We start from the raw sequence: 22,640 nt of genomic DNA on the forward strand, positions 1-22,640 counted from the left end.
CCTCACCCCATGACAAAACAAAACGATCAGTCTTATCGTCCATGTTTCTTAGAGCTTTGAGAATGTGTAGCCCTAAGTTTTTAGACGATGAAATTAATAAGATTTATGAAAAAACTTTCTCCTTGAAATATCCAAAATATTTCATCGAAGTATCTTTCTGCATGGCCAAGAAAACTATCAATGGGAAGAAGACAAAGAAAAATTTTGTAGTAAGGATCTTCTTGTTCTCCCATACTATAATAATTTTGCTGAAATTCTTCGTATTTTTAAACTGTTTAATATAGATATTGCATTCAAGAATAACAACACAGTCAGTAACTCATTTGTCCAAAATTCATCTGTATGTTGTGGAAGCTGTGTGTATACCATTCCTTGTATAGATAATAACAAATATTATGTTGGGCAAACTGGAAAATCTTTGGAGTGCAGGAAGAAAGAACATATGTATAGCATTAGGACGGGCCAAAAATGTAATGCATTAGCTGGAACAACTCGCCGAAGATTATTACAAATAAATCTGTCGTGGATAGGAGCATAATTGAATCTAGCTTTACTATAAATAGTAATTTGAGTATGGCTCCTAGGATGTATAAGCTAGATTAATTTATTAGGACAAATGTCAGTGTACGAACACAAACATTCCATCTCAGCGTTAGCTTCGCTTGTCGAAGTCAGATCATGACATTTCCTTCCCTCGTCCCTCTTCTTCTGTGTGTATAATTTGTCTCAATCTGTACATTGAAAATGTCAATATGGACGAGAACTTTCGACTTTTCTGTCTTTCATTTTCCATGTGGTGATCTTTACATTTATGAATCAGGTGTTCAATTTATTTTTTCTACACACACACACACACACACACACACACACACACACACACACACACACACACACACACACACACACACACACACACACACACACACACACACATATATATTATATATATATAAATATATATATATATATAAATATATATATAAATATATATATATATATATATATATATATGGGTTGGTAACGATTCGCCCCCGACATTTCGCCGCCGAAGTTTTGCCGCCAGGGACTGTTCGCCGTCCATGAATATAAGTACATTATATATGTATGATTATTTTCAATCTTACCGGGTCTTTATATTTTTTAGTCCTTTTTTATCTATGCTACATGCGGCATATTATTATAAAAGAACAAGATGTGAAATGAACATTTTAGTATTTTACTCCATAACTCTAATAACATTATAAAATAGATGAAAAAATTCTTGGGGTTACACAATGATTCTATTTTTATGAAAGATAAAAATAAAGAAATGAAATAAAGAAAAAAAAAACTTTAGTTCATTTGATGGTTATGCGCCATTCCTCTGAGATATTCCAAAGTATTTCTTTCGCCGTCGCATTCAAGAACAATTGTTTTTTCTTTCGTCCGCGTCTCGATATATATACATACATACATATATATATATATATATATATAGATATAGATATATATATAGATATATATATATATATATATATATATATATTTTTTTTTTTTTTTTTTTTTTTTTTTTTTTGGGCAACCCGCTATCAGCTGTTAAGAGTACGTAAGAAAGCAGAGTGACATTGGTAAGAGTTTGATAATTGGTAAGTGACATTGGTAAGAGTTTGATCATTCGTATTCACTTTTTGGTTTCTGTTTTTTCTTTGTGTTTTGTACGATTAGAAAAAAGGGCGAATATGGCTTGTAACGGCTGGAAGAATTTAGAAGAACGGTTCAGGCGTTGTGAGAGAGATATTTCACTTCCCACAGAATGGAGATTGATCTAAAATAAATGAATATATAAATAAGTGAATAAGTATATAGATAAATGAATAGATATAAATAATTAAATCAATAGATCAAATTAATTAATTGATTAATTAATTGATTGTTAAATAAATAAATAAAATAATCAATCAAACAAACAATCATTTTTTTTATTATTATTATTATCCCTACGTTCTGCTACTAACCTTGATAAATTGCCTTTACCTCCTCTATGACTCCACCTCTTCGGTGTGGTATTGTCCCCAAGGATGGAAGCGCTGGTTGCTGCTGACACAACATTCCCTTGAATGCAGGATCTAGAACAGTTGCGTCTCGGACAATTGTGTCCCGGACACTTGCGTCCCGGACAATTGCGTACCCGGACAATTGCGTCCCGGACAATTGTGGTTCTGGACAATTGCGTCCCGGACAATTGTGTTCCCGGACAGTTGCGTTCCCGGACAATTGCGTCCCGGACAATTGTGGTTCTGGACAATTGCGTCCCGGACAATTGTGTTCCCGGACAGTTGCGTTCCCGGACAATTGCGTCCCGGACATTTGCATCCCGGACAATTGCGTACCCGGACAATTGTGTTTCTGGACAATTGTGTTCCCGGACAATTGCGTCCTGGACATTTGCATACCCGGACAACTGCGTCCCGGACAGTTGCGTACCCGGACAATTGAGTCCAGGATAATTGTGTATCTGGACAACTGCAGCTGTCCGATCACCTTGAATGTGACACCCATTCCTTCGCCAATCTATCATCTTAATCAACCATTTGTTCATACGTTAGTTATTTTTTTCTGTTATCTTATTTCTTATATTTCTCAACCTAATAATTTCTCATTGTCTTTGTTCACTAATTCAATTTTTCTCTGAGAATAATGGATGACGCTTGTAAGAGGTGACTTGTTGAAAGAAAACTTGAATTATAAGAAACATGCTGTAAATCCTTTTATTTTATTTATTTATTCGCACCCGACCAGCTATATATATATATATATATATATATATATATATATATATATATATATATATATATATATTGATAAGTATTTTAGACAAATGGTTTGGATGATGGAGAACATAAACAAAGGGGAAGGCACGGAACCTTAACCCCTTCAATACGGTGCCGCACTTCAAACACTTTGTTCCGACTGAGGAAAGGCCATTTTATTTATTTCAGGGGACGGACCCTTGACTGAAAGTGATCTTCATCGATTGAAACCCCATTCAGGTCGGAATTCAAGTCATCAAATGTATAAGAAATTGTTTCTTGGCCTGAATAGAATCTTTAGAGAGCGGGACCGTATTGAAAGGGTTAAACACTCTACGCGAACGAAACGTTAGAGTGTTTAGGGTTCCGTGCCTTCCCTTGTGTTTATGTTCTCCATCATCCAAGTCACATATATATATATATAAATATATATATATATATATATATATATATATATATATATATATATATATATATACATACATACAATAATATTTATGATAATGATGTTGATAATAAAACAACCAATGTCTGTTCGACATTTATTCGTCATTCGCTATTCATCGATTCAACGCAACATTGCACGAGCGCCATTGCACAACTGCCCGAACATGTAAATCCTGTTCCGAGAGAAGATGACCACTAAGTCAAAGCAATGTTAATCTCTAGAGAAATCAGTGATTCTCCGATGACACTGCTTTCCGTCATGTGCGATATTCAAAAGTTGAGCGACAGTCTTTTTTGTCTAAGCCCTTCCTAAGAAGTACAGTAAGTGCACTTAAACCTAAAATACAGGGATTATAAATATCAGTCGTAGCAATCAGGGAAAGAAGCAAACGTAAACTTCACTGCTGATAATGTCTTTGTGTCTTTGTTCACCTGAGGAACTATCATTTTTTTTTCTACAAGACTACGTGTTGGCAGCCTCTGTCAAATTGTAACCTCTCTATTGGTGCAGAACTGAAGTTGCTGCCACCATTCTATGTCAAAACCTACATCTCGACCACACGTGCAACCTGAGACTTGTCTTGTCTGCTAATATTAAACAAATATTAGGTTCCTCTACAGCCTAAACATTAATAAGATTCTCCAAGTGTTGGTCACAGTTTACCTTATTTGGTTTGATAGGACTAAGCTTAATACAGACCCAGTTTCTCGAGTGTTAGTGAGATGCTGACATTCCTAAACACTGCATTTCATTTTAAAGATTGCAACGTCAAAAATGACTACTGGAATACGAGAATTCCTAGGAAGACGTTGGACTCTTTGGCTGCTCTTAATGACGTAGTTAATCTTTGGTTAAAAAAAACAAACAGGGGTGTGTGTCTTACTCTAAAGGGAAAGTTCAAAGTAGATAGGAGGATTTACATTTCTGTAAGTCTCGTGTGCTATCAAGTAATCATCTGTACCCTGTATATCTGGGGGAATTCTTTGGACTTAAAGTAATAATAATAATAAAATCTCGCTGTAAACTGAATCTTACATCAGTGTCATGTCTTACTCGTTTCAAACTCTTAAAACAATTCTGTTATGGTAGAGTGACATTCCCAACACAACTTAGTATCTACACATATGATGCTTAACTCCGCAATTAACATCGACCTTAATATTATCAACAAAACTTTACCACGATTATCACAATACTCTTATAGTCTACAGTATTATAAGACACCAGGTGGCATGCTGCTTTTGCACAGCTTCTCAGGGGACGGAGGGATGCCTTGCAGAAGGTAGGTGGGTCCTTTCCTCAGGACGTGAGTGTTCCGAGGACGACCCTCCAGGCCCTCACAAATAAATCTGAGCATCATCATCAAGTTTTGGCTTAGGGAGTTGACTAAATACTGAAGATCCCTTTTGACCTGGGATGCCATTCCTCGAACTCTTAGGATATGTTATCTTTCATTGCACCTCCTTTGCTCCCCGTACGCTGCTGCAGTTCCTCCTGAACTCTGGGGATCTTGTGTCGTCAGTTCTCTTTCTCAATGGCTTCATTTCAGTACTTGCCTTACTATCATGTCTCCCATATATGTACCACAGCCTTATTTTTTCCCCACTCCACCTCCTGTTCTGCCCAGCCACATGGCTCCTCCTTTTTATTTACCTTTTGTCTTTTCTTCTTCATGTTTTTTGTTTCTATTTGGTTTTCGTTAACTTGTTTGGTCCCTCACCACCCCTCCCACCTTGTTCTTTACAGATGTAGTTTCCATCGCCTTTGGTTCCTTCCACTTGTCATCCATTACCTCGAACTCACATACGAGCTCGTCGAGGATCTTACAACTTCTGACCTCGAGGTTGTGATCCCCCACAGTTCCTTGACCAATAGCATCTCCCTTTTATGGCATATATACTTATCCTTCAACCTCCTCCTCCTCCTCCTCCTCCTCCTCCAAATGAGCTTTATCTTTATACTCCTTAATACTCGTTCTCCTCCTCGTCATCCTGGTTGGAGTCCTGGGCGACCTCTTCGTAGTCCCGCTCGAGAGCAGCCAGGTCGTCCCTGGCCTCAGCAAACTCGCCTTCCTCCATACCCTCACCCACGTACCTGTGTGAATCAGACACTAAATAAACACTCAGAGTCATTGTGAATGAACATGTTAATCACATAAAACTAATAAACCTGTTATGAATTGATTTAATGTTGCACTAAGTCCCATATGTACAGCCATGGCTGAAAGTTCGTGAGTAGATAGTGCGAGGAGTTACAGCCAATACGGGGCAGAGCGTTCGAACAAGTTGAATTTCCACGCCCCTCAGTCCCGTTGTCAGAAATCAGAGTTTTGGGTGTAGTGAAGGGGTATATGAGTTTGTCAATAAGGGTCTTTGCCACGTGTTGTGCGGTCTTGTCTGGTAGGGGGGAAAGAATACGGAATCGTAAAAAATAGTTGACATAGAAAAAGAGGTACTGGTTTTCGCTGTGTGTAAGTGGTAACTTAAGGAGATCAACAGCAACTGTGTCGGAAGTTTACAAAGTGTAGTATAACCAAATTTTTGGAACATGACCGCTGATATGACCTTCGTGAGTCGCACAAGAGTGGCAAGAATCAATGTGAGAGTGTATATCCTTCCTCATGGTTAACCAGAAATAGTGCAATATTGCTTGTGTAACACATTTCTCCTTGCCAGGGTGTGTGGCAATGGGGGAAATGTGTAAAAATTGTAGATCTTCTGGAATTATGTCCATAGGGACTACGAGCTGAAACACTGACCGGTTGGGTTCATGTTTATTCGTTAGTGTTGTTTTATGATACAGTATGTCATCAACTAACGTGTTATTGTCGAGATCGGGAAGGAAATTTTCTGCGTCAGTTGTGTCTGCAGATTCGATGAAATATATAACACGTTTCCAAAGAGGGTCTGATCTCTGCGCTGCGGCTACGCACGCTTGTGTAAGAGTTACTGAAGTTGGATTTTGAGTGCTCATCGTGATATGGCGACTGAGCGTCTGCTACTAAGTTCACTTTACCCTGAACAAAATGAAAGGTTGGCATGAACTCCTGTATGGTGAGGAACCAGTGGGCAAAATTTCCTGTAAGATTCTTTCCTTTGAAGAACACAACATAAGAACATAAGAATGAAGGAGACAACAAGAGATTATAAGGCCTACAATAGGCAGTTCCATGATCATTACCACCTGTCATCACTATCTATAAAATTGTCTAACCGTTTCTTAAAACAACCGATAGTTTCAGCGCTTACTACATGGTTACTAAGTCTATTCCATTCGTTGACCATCCTATTAGTAAACCAATTCTTACCTATTTCCTTCTTGAATCTAAATTTGTCCATTACTGCGAGTCGTGCCCTGTTATCTTGTTTGCGTCACCCTTGTTAAAGCCTTTGGTCATCTTCAACACCTCTATTAGATCACCCCGGGCTCTGCGTCTTTCCATGTGTAATATTAGTTGATGGTCCGTGTATATGTGTATGTCATAACCAAGAGTGATCTCTTTGAAATGTTTGAGTGCATATATAACAGCTAAAGCTTCTATGTGATGAGGACGCACTTGTTTATGTAAAATGATGTTTTGTAATCTACATCCTATTTCCCCATGTATAGAACCCCAAACACCCCTACACCACACTCACCAGTGGACAAATGCCCTCTTGGAGTACATGAGATCGAACTTGTGGTTAAGTCTAGCCCAAGCCTCCACGATAGCCGTTGTGTTGGAGATCATGCAGACTGCGCGCTGCGTGGGAGCCATGTCTCCGTTAGGGATGACCGTTGGGGCCTGGTAGTTGATGCCCACCTGTAGGAGGAAGAGGAAATTCCATGTTAGGATCTTCCTTGAGACAAGGCTCCGGGAAGAGGAAGGGGATGCATTGTAACTCATTGTAAGACTGCTTGACAATAGGTAAAAAAAGAAAATCACAAAAAGAAATCCAGCCTAAAGCAGACTTAGTTTTGTTGGCATTAGTGGAGAAGGTGTGTTTGGGGCGGGAATTTTCTCGAGGGTCTTGCAGTTCCACTTTTTTTTTTTTGTTCTGTACGGATTTGCAGAGTTGTTGGCGGCAATGCATGAGGACTTTGGACCTCGAACTCAGCAGATGACCCTGTAGTGTTCTGAAGCCAACACGTGGAGTGTCCCCTTTAAGACTCGTGACCGCCAAGTACAGGACAAGACTATGGTTACCCCTTAACACGACAGTGTAAAATAATTTAAAATATTTTTACAATACATATATATCCTTGTTACAGGATACAAAGGAATATTTTCTATTTTATTTACAAGATAAATAAAGTTGCTGGAGTTAATATATATATTTATATGAATATGAATTAATCAGATGCGTGTCGTGCTAAGGGGTGACCATAGTCTTGTCCTGTATTTGGCGGTCACGAGTCTTAAAGAGGACACTCCACGTGTTGGCTACAGAACACTACAACCCTACCTCCTTGCTGATCAGGTGACCAGTACTTTCCATGGTCCCTGCCAAACAGACCTTTGATTTCCGGAACTAAAGTAGACCTTATCTCCTTGTCTATCTGAGGCGGTATTTTAGTCTTTACTGAACCAACTTTCCATGGTCCATGCTAATCAGACCTTTGACTTCCGGAACTAAAGTGGACCCTTTCCCCTTGTCTATCTGGGGCGGTATTTTGGTCTTTACTGGACCAACTTTCCTCCTTATTTCTTTAGACCGATCGGTTCCCCGAACTCACCTTGAAACCCGTTGGGCACCAGTCGACGAACTGGATGGAGCGCTTGGTCTTAATGGCAGCAATGGCGGCGTTAACGTCCTTGGGTACCACGTCTCCACGGTACAGGAGGCAGCAGGCCATGTACTTGCCTGGAAAGGTGGGAAAACAAGTGAGTGAAAGTTATTCACGATTTCAGATAGTCATGTGTCGGAAGTGAACATGCATAGGGAAAAGTTCACGCCTCCTTCCCATGTTCTAGACCAGTGATTGTCAACCTGTGGTCCATGAAGCCTTATTGGGCCACGGCGGTTCACAAGTGGGGCCGCCAACTGAAAGCCACTAGCAGTTAGTGGATGCAAAACGATTAAATTTAGTGTTTAAGTTACCATCTCCAGGAGGTTAAACAATAGCAGTTCATAAGTACGGTTGTATACGTGAAGGTCTATTGGGCCACGGCGGTTCACAAGTGGGACCGCCAACCGAAAGCCACTAGCAGTTAGTAGATGCAAAACTATTAAATTTAGTGTTGAAGTCACCTCCAGGAGGTCAAAGAATAGCAATGCATAAGTACGGGGTATATGTGAAAATAGGTTGAGAACCCCGGTAATCTTGACCACTGTTTCCCAACCCTGGGGTCGCCAAGCGTTTGTCCAAGACATCTTTGTATGCTGAAAATTTAAATCCATATTGCTATGATAAAATTCAATGATGTTACCTTTGTCTTTTATAACCTTACAATAGATTAGGGGGGTCGAGGTCATATCATAAGGATCAGAGTGGGGTCGCCTGAAAAAAGGTTGGGAAACACTGGTCTAGAAAATGGTCATCAAAAGCCTAACAGTGAACACGTTTGTACAAATGCACATACGCATGCACACACATGCATATATACAAGTACACACATACATGCAAACAGATACACACACACACACACACACACACACACACACACACACACACACACACACACACACACACACACACACACACACACACATGGTGCATTGGTAGCGTTCGCGGCCGCCACTATAACGGTCCGGGTTCATATCCCGCCCAGGGCTGAAATAATTTCAGTGTCGCTGCGCTGCGAGTTGTTACTCCAACTCTCGTGGGCGGGGAGTTGTGTGTATGTGTGTGTGTGTGTGTGTGTGTGTGTGTGTGTGTGTGTGTGTGTGTGTGTGTGTGTGTGTGTGTGTGTGTGTGTGTGTGTGTGTGTGCGCGCGCGTGTAAGGTCACAGGATTACCCATAGATCGGTCATATATGAGCTCTGAGCTCTCTTCCGGGAGGGTAATAGCTGTCGATCACGAGTCCAACACGCGATCCAAGACCATGGTGAATCACACACATGCACGCAGGGGCACACACACATACACACACACACACACACACAAGCCGACTTGTTAGTGTAGTGGTACCGTATTCGACTGTTAATTCACCTGTCGAGTTTGAATCCTCGCACAGGGCTGAAAAGTATCACAACACCACAAACGTGTGTGTGTGTGATTCACCATGGTCTTGGATCATGTGTTGGACTCGTGATCGACAACTATTTCCCTCCCGTAAGAGAGGTCAGAGGTCGTGTGTGTGTGTGTGTGTGTGTGTGTGTGTGTGTGTGTGTGTGTGTGTGTGTGTGTGTGTGTGTGTGTGTGTGTGTGTGTGTGATTCACCATGGTCTTGGATCACGTGTTGGACTCGTGATCGACAGTTACTAACCTCCCGAATGAGAGTTCAGAGCTCGTATGACCGATCTATGGGTAATACTGTGACCTTACTCGCACACACACACCCAACTCCCCGTCCACGAGAGTTGGAGTAACAACCCGCAGCGCAGCGATACTGAAATTATCGAACCCGGCCACCGTAGTGGCAGGCGAGAACTCTAACCACTGCGCCACGAGGTGTGTGTGTGTATGTGCGTGTGTGCGTGTGCAAACCCACAACATCACCCTTGGACTGGGCCATCAGGAAGGTAATATAGGGAGATGCTTATCACGAGTCCAACACGTGGTCCAAGACCATGGTAAATCACAAATCACGCGATCCTTTACACAATATTCAAAAAAACTACTGACCTCGGCGTGGGTCACACTTGACCATCTGATTGGCCGGTTCGAAGCATGACGCGGTGATTTCAGCCACAGAAAGCTGTTCGTGGTAAGCCTGCAAGTAAAAGATAGTTTGCTTTATTCGTCGTTTTAGATGACTTCAACATTTCTTTTTCTCCATTCATCCCAAACCACGTTCCTTACCTTTAAATATACATATACATACATACAAATATATATATAAGTATATATATATACATATATACACATACATATACATATATACATACATATTAAATGACGTAGATATAGTAGGACATGAGTAAAATAAAACTTAGACCCATTCTCGGAGAAAGTTAAGCTGAGATACAGAGTAAACCGTAAGTTTTGACCACTAACTGTGATCCTCTTCAGCATGTACATACATAGAATAGGAAGACAAGAACATATATATAGAGGGAAATACTACAAAAGGGAACTAGGAAAGCCTCAAGTCACGTGTCCTTGATGTGGTCGAACTTTGTGTTCCTTGGAGATAAGTTTGTTTACTGCCAAGTTAGTAACAGCCTTTAGTTCTTAAATTCTTGTATGGTGCTTGTACACACTATAGTTTCGTCCAATTTGTTCCAGACATCCACCACTCTGTGTGGAGAACTATTTTTTTTTCCAGATCTCTTCTACAACTATCCTTTCTTTTCATGTCCTCTTGTTTTTGTTTTATCCCACTTTAATAAGTCTTCTCCGTCAAGGACTTCCATGCCTTTCATGATTCTGTAAATGGCCAATAGAACTTCTCTTTCTCTTTTTTGTTCCAGGGTTGGTAGTTCCAATTAAGACAATACTTGTTCGTATGTAAAAAAATTTAAGTGTTGGGGTCATCTTTGTCGTTGCTCTTTGGATTCTTTCTAATTTCTTTATATTCTTTTTTGCATTGGGTGTCCATAGTGTCGCAGTGTGTGTGTGTGTGTGTGTGTGTGTGTGTGTGTGTGTGTGTGTGTGTGTGTGTGTGTGTGTGTGTGTGTGTGTGTGTGTGTGTGTGTGTGTGTGTGTGTGTGTGTGTGTGTGTGTGTGTGTGTGTGTTTGTTTTCGAGCAGAGACCATGGTTCAGCGACGAATCCAGTTCCCTCTACCGAGGTCCTGGTCCGGCCACGTTGCATCTTTGCGTGACAGACGGTCTTGTTCTTCCAACCGGATTTTCAACTACGATCTCAAAAGTGTGTGTGTGTGTGTGTGTGTGTGTGTGTGTGTGTGTGTGTGTGTGTGTGTGTGTGTGTGTGTGTGTGTGTGTGTGTGTGTGTGTGTGTGTGTGTGTGTGTGTGATTCACCTTGGTCTTTGGATCACGTGTTGAACTTGTGATCGACAGCTATTTCCCTCTCGGAAGAGAGCTCAGAGCTCGTATAACCGATCTATGGGTAATGCTATGACCTTACACGCACACACACACCCAACTCCCCGTCCACGAGAGTTGGAGTAACGACTCGAAGCGCAGTGATACTGAATTAATTTCAGCCCTGGGCAGGATTCGAACCCGGTGCCGCCGGTACCGCCATACTGACAGTCCGGGACTCTACCAACCGAGCCACACGTGTGTGTGTGTGTGTGTGTGTGTGTGTGTGTGTGTGTGTGTGTGTGTGTGTGTGTGTGTGTGTGTGTGTGTGTGTGTGTGTGTGTGTGTGTGTGTCGGGTGCTAAAGTTGGGCGTCACCACTTTAGAGGAAAGGAACATCTCAAATCATCACTTGCCAGTTGACAAAACGAAATGACGTGTAACTGTCCTGTCACGCGACACCTTACACCCAACATCACATGTCACGTATACTATAATAACCAACGCCATACTATGTCATTCCTGCGAAGGACAAATTCCACACCCGGTGCCCTTGCCAATCCGTCTCCGTTCAATTGAACATCTCAGGTACGAAAACATAAAGAACACTTCTATTTTCAAAGAGCCAGGACAAACTTTTATAATATTAGTCAGGTAACACTTTGGCTGGTGTTCACAAGACCGTTAAATTACGGTGACGCGTCTGTGTATGAAACTCTGTGACGTCATGTCGCGCTTCACGGCGAGGGAGGGAGGTACTTCTCATCTTCCCAGCGGCACACAATGCCCTCTGCTTCTGGAAGCGTGACATGGGGGTAGGGGGTAGGGGTGGGGTGTCAGGGTACTGAGACGTGACAATACGTGACGGGATGTGATACGACATGATGTGACTCACCTTTTCGACGCTGAGGACGGGCGAGTAGGTGACGAGAGGGAAGTGGATGCGTGGGTAGGGGACCAGATTCGTCTGAAATTCTGTCAGGTCCACGTTGAGCGCACCGTCAAACCTGTGGTAGATGGTTTAAAGAAGAAAACAAATTAGTTGGAGGCATCTTTTATTTTCTCTTTCTGATATCGACAACAGCTTTGCAACTATCATACTTTGCTACCAAGATGGATATCTCCTGTTGAATTCACACTACCCAAACTCGTTGGAATTATAATCTCTGGTTTACAGAGAAATTGAGTCGAGTATAAAAATAGTTCTTCTAGCTTAATTTTGGGGAGCTGATGGACGAATGTTAACAGAAGAGGAGGCGGTAATGGGAAGGTGGGCAGAGTATTTTAGAGAGCTGTTGAATGTGGAGAAGGATAGGGAGGGACTGGTGGCTGCAGTGGGGGGCGCTAAGAAAATAATGATGATGGGAGAGGAAAATGGAGGAGAAATAAGAGAAGGTGAAGAGCAAGTAGCTCGGAAAATTATGAGAGCAGGTAAGGCACCTGGGTTAGATGGGTGTCATGCGGAGTGTCTGAAAAAGAGGGGTACAGTAATAGTGGACTGGATAGTGAGCATGTTTAATGTGTGTCTAAGGAAGGGTAGAGTGCAAGAGGACTAGAGGAGTGCCTGTATAGTTCCGCTTTACAAGGAATAAGGGGAAGTGTGAGTGTATTAGATTTAGAGGGATCAGTTTGTTGAATGTAGTCGGGATTGCTTATGGGAATGTTTTAATCGAGAGGATTAGGAGAGGAACAGAGAGAGTAATTGGTGAGGAAGAGTATGGGTTTACGAAAGATGGGGGTTGCGTGGATCAAATTTTTGTGGCAAGATAGATATTTGCGATTAGGGGAAAGCTGTTAAAGGCAGTCAAAAAGTTTTTTACGAGAGTAGTAGAGCATGTGTCAGAATTGGAAATGGAGAGAGCGAGTGGTCTGAGGTGAAGGTGGGACTGTGACAGGGATGTGACATGTCGCCACGGCTATTCAACGTATACATGAATGAGGTGGTGCGGGAAGGAAAGGCGAGGGTGGTGGGCAGGGGACTGGAGATGGGTAAAGAAAATGGAGAAAATTGGGAGGTGAGACAGTTCTTGTTTGCTGACGACACTGCGCTTATAGCAGAGTGTGAAAGGGTTGGGGGGGGGTAAGGGGGTTAGTGACGGAGTTTGGGAGGGTATGCGATAGGAGAGAGTTGAGTTTTTTTTTTTTTTTTTTTTATACCAAGGCTTTTTCCCCCTTCCAAGGGAGGTAGCCAAAAAGGGAAAGGCATAAAAACACTCCCACCCATTTCATCCCCAAATACACTCCACACCCCTCCCACCCTTCCTCTCATCTGAGCACCTCCTGGATGACGGGTCATCCCTGCACCCCGCCCACCGCCCTGGGTCAGAAGCAGTGTCGCAAGACACAGTACATCCACAGCAAGGCCGCTTCATTTAATCGGCGACCCCCCTCTCCGTCCCCCTTTGCATATAAGGAGAGGACGGGGAGAAATCCCTTCGGGCTGCGTCAAAATTTACTCACACATACTACCCCACCCCCGCCCCCCCCCGCCCATTTCTCCTCATGCAGTCACAACATCATCCATCTACACCCATTCGCCACTCACCTCTGTCTTCCGTCCTCTACCTTCCTTCCTTCCTCAACAGACATTCCCCTCTTCCCCAAAGCCCCCTTCACCCCATCCATCCACCTCATCCTAGGACGTCCCCTCATGTTCACTCCCTCCACATCTGCCTTCCATACCTCTTTTACTAGTCTTTCTTCACTCATTCTTTCCATGTGTCCAAACCATCCTAATATTCTTTCATCAACCCTCTCTCCAAAATCCTTTTTCACCCCTGTTCTCCTCCTCACCTCCTCATTTCTCACTCTATCTAGCCTAGTAACCCCCACCATACTTCTCAGACACCTCATCTCAAACACATTCAAACTCCTTCTCTCTTATGTAGGTAAAAGTAAGGTAATGATATGTAGCAGGGGAGCGGATGGTAGCGAGTTGAAAGTAAGTCTAAAAGGAGAGAGGCTGGGGGAAGTGGATAGCTTTAGGTATTTGGAGTTGCATGTACCAGGAAAGGGAGGAGTGGAGGTAGAGGTAAATTGTAGATTGAGAGAAGCAAGTAAGTGCATTTGCGCATTAAAAAGTCTAATGAAAAATACACATTTGGGAATGGATGCAAAGAGGAGATTATATGATGGGTTGATTTTTCAGACGGCACTGTATGGGGCAGAGACTTTGAATTTAAGAGAGGCAAAGAGGAAAAGTTTAAATGTGTTTGAGATGAAATGTCTGAGAAGTATGGTAGGGGTTACAAGGTTGGATAGAATGAGAAACGAGGAGGTGAGGAGGAGAGCTGGGGTGGAAAAGGAGATGGCAGATAGGACTGATGAAAGTGTATTGGGATGATTTGGGCACATGGAAAGAATGGGTGAAGAACGATTAGTAAAAGAGGTGTAGATGTCAGAGGTGGGTGGAGTGAACTTGAGGGGGCGACCGAGGAAAAGATAGATGGATGGGGTGAAAGGGGTATTGAGCAAGAGAAGAGTGTCTGTTAAATAAGAATGGGAGAAGGCAGGAGATAGGGGTGTGTGGAAAATGGTTGTGTATAGATGATACTGTGATGCAAGGAACGGAGGGGAAGGGGGATGGTAGGGAGTGGTTATGTATGAATGATATTTTGACGCAGCCTGAAGGAATTTCTAGTGTTCTTTTTTTCTGCATGAGGAGGCGGAGAGGGGGAGGGTCGCTGATTGAGTCAAGCGGCCTTGCTGTGGATGTGCTGTGTCTTGCTGCATTGTTTCTGACCCAGAGCGGTGGACGGGATACAGTGATGACCTGTCATCCATGAGGAGCTAAGATGGGAGGGAGGAAAGGGTGGTGGATGGTGGTGGAGTGGGTGGAAGTGAGTACTTATTTTTGACTTGGCTACCTCTCTTGTAAGGGAAAAAAAGCCCTTGGTAATATAGATAGGTAGACGGATTTCAGATACGAAACCAGTTTTCACTAATCACCTCTAGTTTTTGAGATATACATCTATACATGTACATTTGTTCATGCAATCAGGGCTACCAGATGTGTCCTATTTAGGACATTGTGTTCTTTCTTTATTTAGAAAATTTAGGGATTGTGGTATTCTTAAAAGAAAAGAAGTTAAATACCCAAACATCCCCATTGCTCATTCAGTCCATCTGAAGGAGTCGCATGCCAATATGGAGCTCCTTTTGGAAGCTGTCGAGTACAACCAGTACCAGTGGAGTCTCTGCGAGAACCTCAAGGTCACTGGGTTCCTTATGGGTATGCAAGCAGATTTCACATAGCACTGTTGTTTTTTCTGTCTCTTGGACAGTCAGGCTGTGTCCAAGCACTACATGCAGAAGGAATGTGGGGCTTAGGAGCACTTTCGTGCCTGGTGAACAATTGTGCTTCTTCTTCCTCTTCATATCAAGCTTGGTCTAATCAAGAAGTTCGTCAAGGTCATGGACGAAAATGGCGTTGCCTTCCAACACTTGTGCACTCTATTCCTAGCTCTGAGTTCTGTGAGCAAGCACTGCCTAAGCAGATTTAAGTCATGGACATTTAATGAGATGAAGAAAATGAAGATCTATACTTACAACGTGAGAACCCTCTCAGAAAACTACAGGCTGGAGAGTTTTATGGAAGAACTGGACAGCCCTAAGTGGGACATTGTGGGACTGAGCGAAGTTCGAAGAAAGGAAGAAAAACTGATACAGTTACAAGATAGTCACTACCTGTTCTACTTTAGAGACAAGGAAAAGGAAAGATCTAGTGGAGTAGGATGTTTGATAAACCGAGAGGTTGCCGGAAACTTTGTGAAGTTCAGTAATTTATCAGATAGGGTAGCTTGAATTGTGATAAAGAGGTGTAAAAGATACTCTCAAAATAGCTTAGGTTTATGCACCAACTCCACAGAGTTCAAACGATGGAATTGATTCCTTCTGTGGTAGTTTGAGACAGGTAATGGATCAAGAAAAATGTAAATGCACGATTATGATAGGCGCCTTTAATGCTAAAGTGGGGAAAAATTAGGAGATGAGTCGTGCATTGGGAAGTTTGGAATAGGTGAGAGAAATGACAGAGGTGAGAAGTTGGTCAATTTTGCAGAGTACATGAGAATAATGAACACTTCTTTCTAAAACGTGTAGATCGTAAATGGACCTGGAGAATTCCAAATGGAAGAACAAAGAACGAAATATAAATCATATTAGTAGGCGAGTGCAAGAGCGTTAGCAATGTTACGGTCATAAATATAGGTAGTGACTCTAGAATGGTAGGTTGCACACCTAAATCTAATTTCAGAGCCGAGTGAAATAAATAAGTTAAAAAAATAAGGCTTGTAAAAGTTAAGAATAAGAATAATGGATTTCAGTTAGAAATTAAATAACGAGGACACCAACGAAGGTATGAATTTGAATTTAATGAATATCATTAGAGAATCGGCAGAGAAAGTAGTACATGCAAAAAGCACTAGAGAAAACAAATACTCCAAAACTACGAATTACTTTATTAAAAAAAGAAAGAATATGCAGGTTAAAAACAGAAGAGACGAAATAGAAAGAGTAAAACTAAACAATCTTATAAACAAAGGGCAGAGATCAGAGAACAAAAGAGAAACATGGATGAAGTTGAGGAAACTATTCGGAAAGGTCAAACTATTAAAGGGGCTGAGAGCAGACTAACTTTAGGAAGGCAGTAAATTACACCTTTGAAAGATAGAAATAGAGAGCTCATTAAGTGCAGAGACAGAATGATAAAAATAGTAGAAGAAATTTGCTAAGCGCTTTACTCATCATAACTGAGAGAGTAAATTCATCTGTAGCTTTACTCATCATAATTGAGACAGTAAATTCATCTGTAGACTTTAGCAGTGTGACAGAAGCTACAAAGGAAGGAGCAGAGTTTGCTTTAAAAATATAAATCGAGAAATATCCTAGAGAAGATGGTATATCGATAGATCTTCTGAAAGACGCGGGGAAATAGGTTCACTTTAAATCAGCTCAGTAGTATACCCAATGTTCACGTTAAGAAAGCGTGTGTGTGTGTGTGTGTGTGTGTGTGTGTGTGTGTGTGTGTGTGTGTGTGTGTGTGTGTGTGTGTGTGTGTGTGTGTGTGTGTGTGTGTGTGTGTGTGTGTGTGTGTGTGTGTGTGTGTGTGTGTGTGTGTGAACTCAGAAACGAACGTGGATGAGAGTTTATTTTTCCTTTACCTGAGGGAGGCTGTGATGGAGGACACGATTTGTCCTATGAGGCGGTTCAGGTTCTCGTAGGAGGGTCGTTCTATGCCAAGGTTCCTCCTGCAGATGTCGTAGATGGCCTCGTTGTCAACCATGAAAGCACAGTCCGAATGTTCGAGTGTGGTGTGCGTCGTCAGGATCGAGTTGTAAGGCTCAACTACAGCAGTAGCGATCTATAATGAAATAGATAAATGAGCAGGAAAACACATATAACTTTACAGATGGGGATGACAGGTGATAATAGTCAAGGAACTGCCTAGTGTAGGCCTTATGGTCTCTTGCAGTCTCCTTCATTCTTATGTTCTTATATGATATAATCGACAGGTACGTAAACAAACAGGTAGATGGATGAAATTATACAAGTAAAAAATAAGTAGATAAAAAATTAACAAACATAAATGAATACGATCAATAATGACATAGATGATTAGATAAATAAATAAATAAATCAAAGATAAATAAAGAAATCAATAACTGACTCTATACAAGTAAACAAATAAGTAGATAAAAAAATAATAAACATAAATGAATAGGATCGATAATGATCTTGATAAGTAGATAAATAAATCAAAGATATAAAGAAATTAATTAATTAACTCTAGCGTTCTGTTGTTACAATAGTTGCCGTTGTTATCGTCGTTCTTTTTGTTCTTGGGGAATTTCCAGGGCAGATAATGGGAGAAGATGATGATGAAATCTTTAGTGTCCACAGCCAATGCAGCATTGTGCCTCCGATGTCATTTTGTGGGAATTTCCCACAAATTTGTGTCTGAGAAATTTGTTCTCATGGGATGTTTTGTGAACAAATTATATGTTGCAAGGAACTTATTTGTGTATACAATAACTCCTTCTGTTTTGTGGGAATAAAATGTGGAAATCCAGATTTCCCTGTGGGAATTTTGTGGAAAAATCTCACTTATTTGTGGGAACTGGCATCGATCACAGTGGCAACACTGCGCTGGCCGATGTGCCATATAGACATGTTATATGTGTGTGTGTGTGTGTGTGTGTGTGTGTGTGTGTGTGTGTGTGTGTGTGTGTGTGTGTGTGTGTGTGTGTGTGTGTGTGTGTGTGTGTGTGTGTGTGTGATTCACCTTGGTCTTTGGATCACGTGTTGGACTCGTGATCAACAGCTGTTTCCCTCCCGGAAGAGAACGCAGAGCTCATATGGCCAATCTATGGGTAATGCTGTGACCTTACACGCACAAATACACCCAACTCCCCGCCCACGAGAGTTGGAGTAACGACTCGAAGCGCAGCGATACTGAAATTATTTCAGCCCTGGGCAGGATTCGAGCATGGGAACTGGCATAGATCACAGTGGCAACATTGGGCTGGCCGATGTGCCATATAGACGTGGTATATGTGTGTGTGTGTGTGTGTGTATTTACCTAATTGTATTTACCTAATTGTATTATACGGGAAGGGGAGCTATGCTCGTGGGGTACCGTCTTCATATCTCGTATTTTTTTTCGACTGCTTTTAAATTCGTGTATTGTTTTTGCACACACCACTTTCTCATCTAACTTGTTCCAAACATCTATTACCCTGTGGGGAAAGTTGTTCTTTTTCAGTGTGTGTGTGTGTGTGTGTGTGTGTGTGTGTGTGTGTGTGTGTGTGTGTGTGTGTGTGTGTGTGTGTGTGTGTGTGTGTGTGTGTGTGTATGTGTGTGTGTGTGTGTGTGTGTGTGAGGGGGGTTACTTAAGTGACTGTGTGTAGGGGGTGGTACTTAATTACACTTTGATGCTGAAGTCATCAACATAAACGGAGGGGAGAATTAAACTCTACCATGGTATAGAAATATCAAAACATCCCGTTTATGTCCATGCTGTCCATACAGCAGTTACCCCGATCTTGGCTGCAAAACCTCTACAGATTCCAATCCACAAGAAATTGTGGAAATCCCTGTACGTACGGTTATCATAACAAATCTACGGGGAAGGATCTTGACACTGCATTAATCGTCGTTCTTGTTCTGTGGGGTGACTGGGGTTCACGGTACAGCACAGTCAACTAGTAACGGGCGTGAGTGTATATTATGGGCGTGATAAGCAGGACAGGGCGCGTTCCTCTGTGCGTTCCTTTATGCGTTCCGCTTTAGTTTGGCCGCGGTTAGCGCTCCCAAATTATTAAAGCAATATAGGTGCCGGTATAGTATGTGGCCTACGAATTTTTTCTTTGGTATAGTGTGTGGCCTAACGTCTTTTATTTCGGTATGAACCTGTCTCTTAAGCTTTAGTAATCGTAGATTGGGAGCGCTAACCGCGGCCAAACTAAAGCGGAACGCATCGAGGAACGCGCCCAGCTCTGGTGATAAGTATGCATTATAAACATCTAGGGGGCCTTTTAACACGATGGGGAGGGAGGGAGGGAGGGAGGGAGGGAGGTTGTCGCTCCCTGTGCCCAAATTTCCCCTCCACACAGCCCTATATTGTCGTCATCCAGTCAACCATTTCATTCTGCTTCACACCTCTCTCTCTCTCTCTCTCTCTCTCTCTCCCCTCTCTCTCTCTCTCTCTCTCTCTCTCTCCCTCTTCCCCCCTCTCTCTCTCTCTCCCTATTTCTCTCCCCCCCCTCTCTCTCTCCCTCTTCCTCTCTCTTTCTCTCTCCGTCTATCTCGTTCTCTCTCCCTCTCTCTGTCCTTTCCTCCCTCTCTCCCTTTCTACTTCTTCCTCTCTTCCTACCTCTCCCTCTCGGTCTCTGCATATCTCTTTCTCTCTCTCTCTCTCTCTCTCTCTCTCTCTCTCTCTCTCTCTCTCTCTCTCTCTCTCTCTCTCTCTCTTTTCGTACCTGAGGTGCCGGGTAGACTGTGAACTGCAGTTTGCTCTTCTTGCCGTAGTCGACCGAGAGCCTCTCCATGAGCAGCGAAGTGAACCCGGAGCCCGTCCCGCCTCCGAAGGAGTGGAAGACCAGGAATCCCTGGGGGGAAGAAAAGAATAAATAAATAAATAAATAAATAAACAAATAAATAATAATAATAATAATAATAATATTTGATAATAATAATAATAATAATAATTATAATAATAATAATGATAATGATAATATTCAATAATAATAATAATGACAAAGATAATAATAATGATAATAATAATGAATAATAATAATAATAATAATAATAATAATAATAATAATAATAATAATAACAATAATAATAATAATAATAATAATAATAACAATGGTAATAGTAATAATAATAATAATAATAATAATAATAATAATAGTAGTAGTAATAATAATAATAATAAAAACAGCCGTGAGAAGAGTTATAGACTGTACAAGGTAACTTGAACGAAAAACAAATAACTATTTCAATGATTGATGTAAGGCAGATGACCACCCAAAGGACACACCCACACTTATATCTTAGCTCCTTGACGTGCTCATCCCTGCCCAACACCCACTGCAATGCAGCAAGACACAGTCCACCGTATTTTTTACTAGAGTGCAACGCGCTATCATCGATCAGAGCCCGAAACAAACCGTTCCAACAACTTGGAAAACAAAGACGAGATCCTTAAGAAAATATTAATGCTCGATGCTGAAGCAGGAAACCCGGAAGGGAATCGACAAACAATATATATATATAACCTCTGGAAATACACAGAGAGCAACCAAAGTCCGAAATTAAACGAAGCGAAACCCAAAACGGACTAGGGGGACAGAAGCCAAGGCAAGTCGACTACTACTACTACTATTACTACAACTTCTACTGCTACTACTACAACTTCTACTACTACTACTACTACTACAACTTCTACTACTGCAACTTCTACTACTACAACTTCTACTACTACAACTTCTACTACTACTACTACAACTTCGACTACTACTACTACAACTTCGACTACTGCTACTACTACTACTACTACTACTACTACTTCTACAACTACTACTACTGCAACTTCTACAACTACTACTACAACTTCTACTACTACTACTACAACTTCTACTACTACTACTACAACTTCTACTACTACTACTACAACTTCTACTACTACTACTACAACTTCTACTACTACTACTACAACTTCTACTACTACTACTACAACTTCTACTACTACTACAACTTCTACTTCTACTACTACTACAACTTCTACTACTACTACTACAACTTCTGCTACTACTACTACTACAACTTCTACTACTACCACCACTACTACTACTACCACCACCACTACTACTACCACCACCACTACTATTACCACTACTACTACTATTACCACCACTACTACTATTACCACCACTACTACTACTACTACTACTACTACTACTACTACTACTACTACTACTACTACTACTATTACTACTACTACTACTACTACACCCACAGAATGGTCCGAGAGTTCAAGTTGGTTTACCCTTTACAGCTTCTTCATCCCACGGCGACGACTCTCTCCTTTTCCACTCGCGAGAAAATGAAAAAATACGAAGAGATCCCTCTGGGCCGGGTTAATTCAGTCTTTCACTGTCATTTGCCACGTTCAGTCGTCTCTTTTGAACCTTCTAACATTTCACTGAATCGACACTCCCATTTTACCGAAGTTCCCATCTTTCACCCCCATCCCTCCATCCCAATTTCGGCGTTCCCCTAAGTTCCCACCAGCAAAAAATAAATAAATAAATAAATAAATAAACAAATAAATAATAATAATGATAATAATAATAAAATAAATTTGAATGAAATAGCATAAAATAAATCGTTACATACAGCCTTTTTCTCGACTGCTCTTGCCCGCTTTGCTTTGCGTTAATGTTCCTGCTACCACGGGCCATTAATCTTTGACGATTCAGATCGATCTCCTCTCCCGTTTCATGGCCCACTTTCTCCTTCTCACATCTCTCTTGTATCGAAACTTTGCCTCCCACCATTACTCTCCACTTACTCTGCTCAGTAACCTCCTTTTTCTATAATGTTTTTTCTACATTATAGTTCCACCCATTCTCCCCCACTCAAGAATCGCGTCGCGTAGAACAAATCTACTGAGTGGGTCCGCGGATTGCTGGTACCTCGCGAGCCGTCAGCTATCGTACGCGGTTCCGAGTCTCCCGGCCGTGCTAAGGAATCATTTGAAGAATCGGTAGAATCTTTACAATCTAAGGAATAATATGGACATTCATTCTCCATTGCGCGTGGCACTGTGTCC

General features: G+C 41.7%; 1 protein-coding gene across 1 annotated transcript in view; it reads right to left on the reverse strand.

Moving 5' to 3' along the window:
- Nucleotides 1-3,317: 3,317 nt before the first annotated feature.
- Nucleotides 3,318-22,640, reverse strand: part of LOC143034588 (tubulin alpha-2 chain) — a 106,041-nt gene continuing 86,718 nt past the window's right edge. The window contains exons 5-11 of the mRNA XM_076200867.1: nt 20,284-20,412; nt 17,467-17,666; nt 12,201-12,312; nt 10,006-10,093; nt 7,954-8,081; nt 6,876-7,039; nt 3,318-5,331 (exon numbers count right to left, since the gene is read on the reverse strand). Coding sequence (XP_076056982.1) covers nt 5,202-5,331; nt 6,876-7,039; nt 7,954-8,081; nt 10,006-10,093; nt 12,201-12,312; nt 17,467-17,666; nt 20,284-20,412 — 951 coding nt within the window. The 3' untranslated portion in view covers nt 3,318-5,201. The remainder of the gene's footprint in view (nt 5,332-6,875; nt 7,040-7,953; nt 8,082-10,005; nt 10,094-12,200; nt 12,313-17,466; nt 17,667-20,283; nt 20,413-22,640) is intronic.

This window comes from Oratosquilla oratoria, chromosome 17 (genome assembly GCF_046742065.1).
Source record: "Oratosquilla oratoria isolate Oo_2021 chromosome 17, ASM4674206v1, whole genome shotgun sequence".
In the NCBI taxonomy this organism is placed as follows: domain Eukaryota; kingdom Metazoa; phylum Arthropoda; class Malacostraca; order Stomatopoda; family Squillidae; genus Oratosquilla; species Oratosquilla oratoria.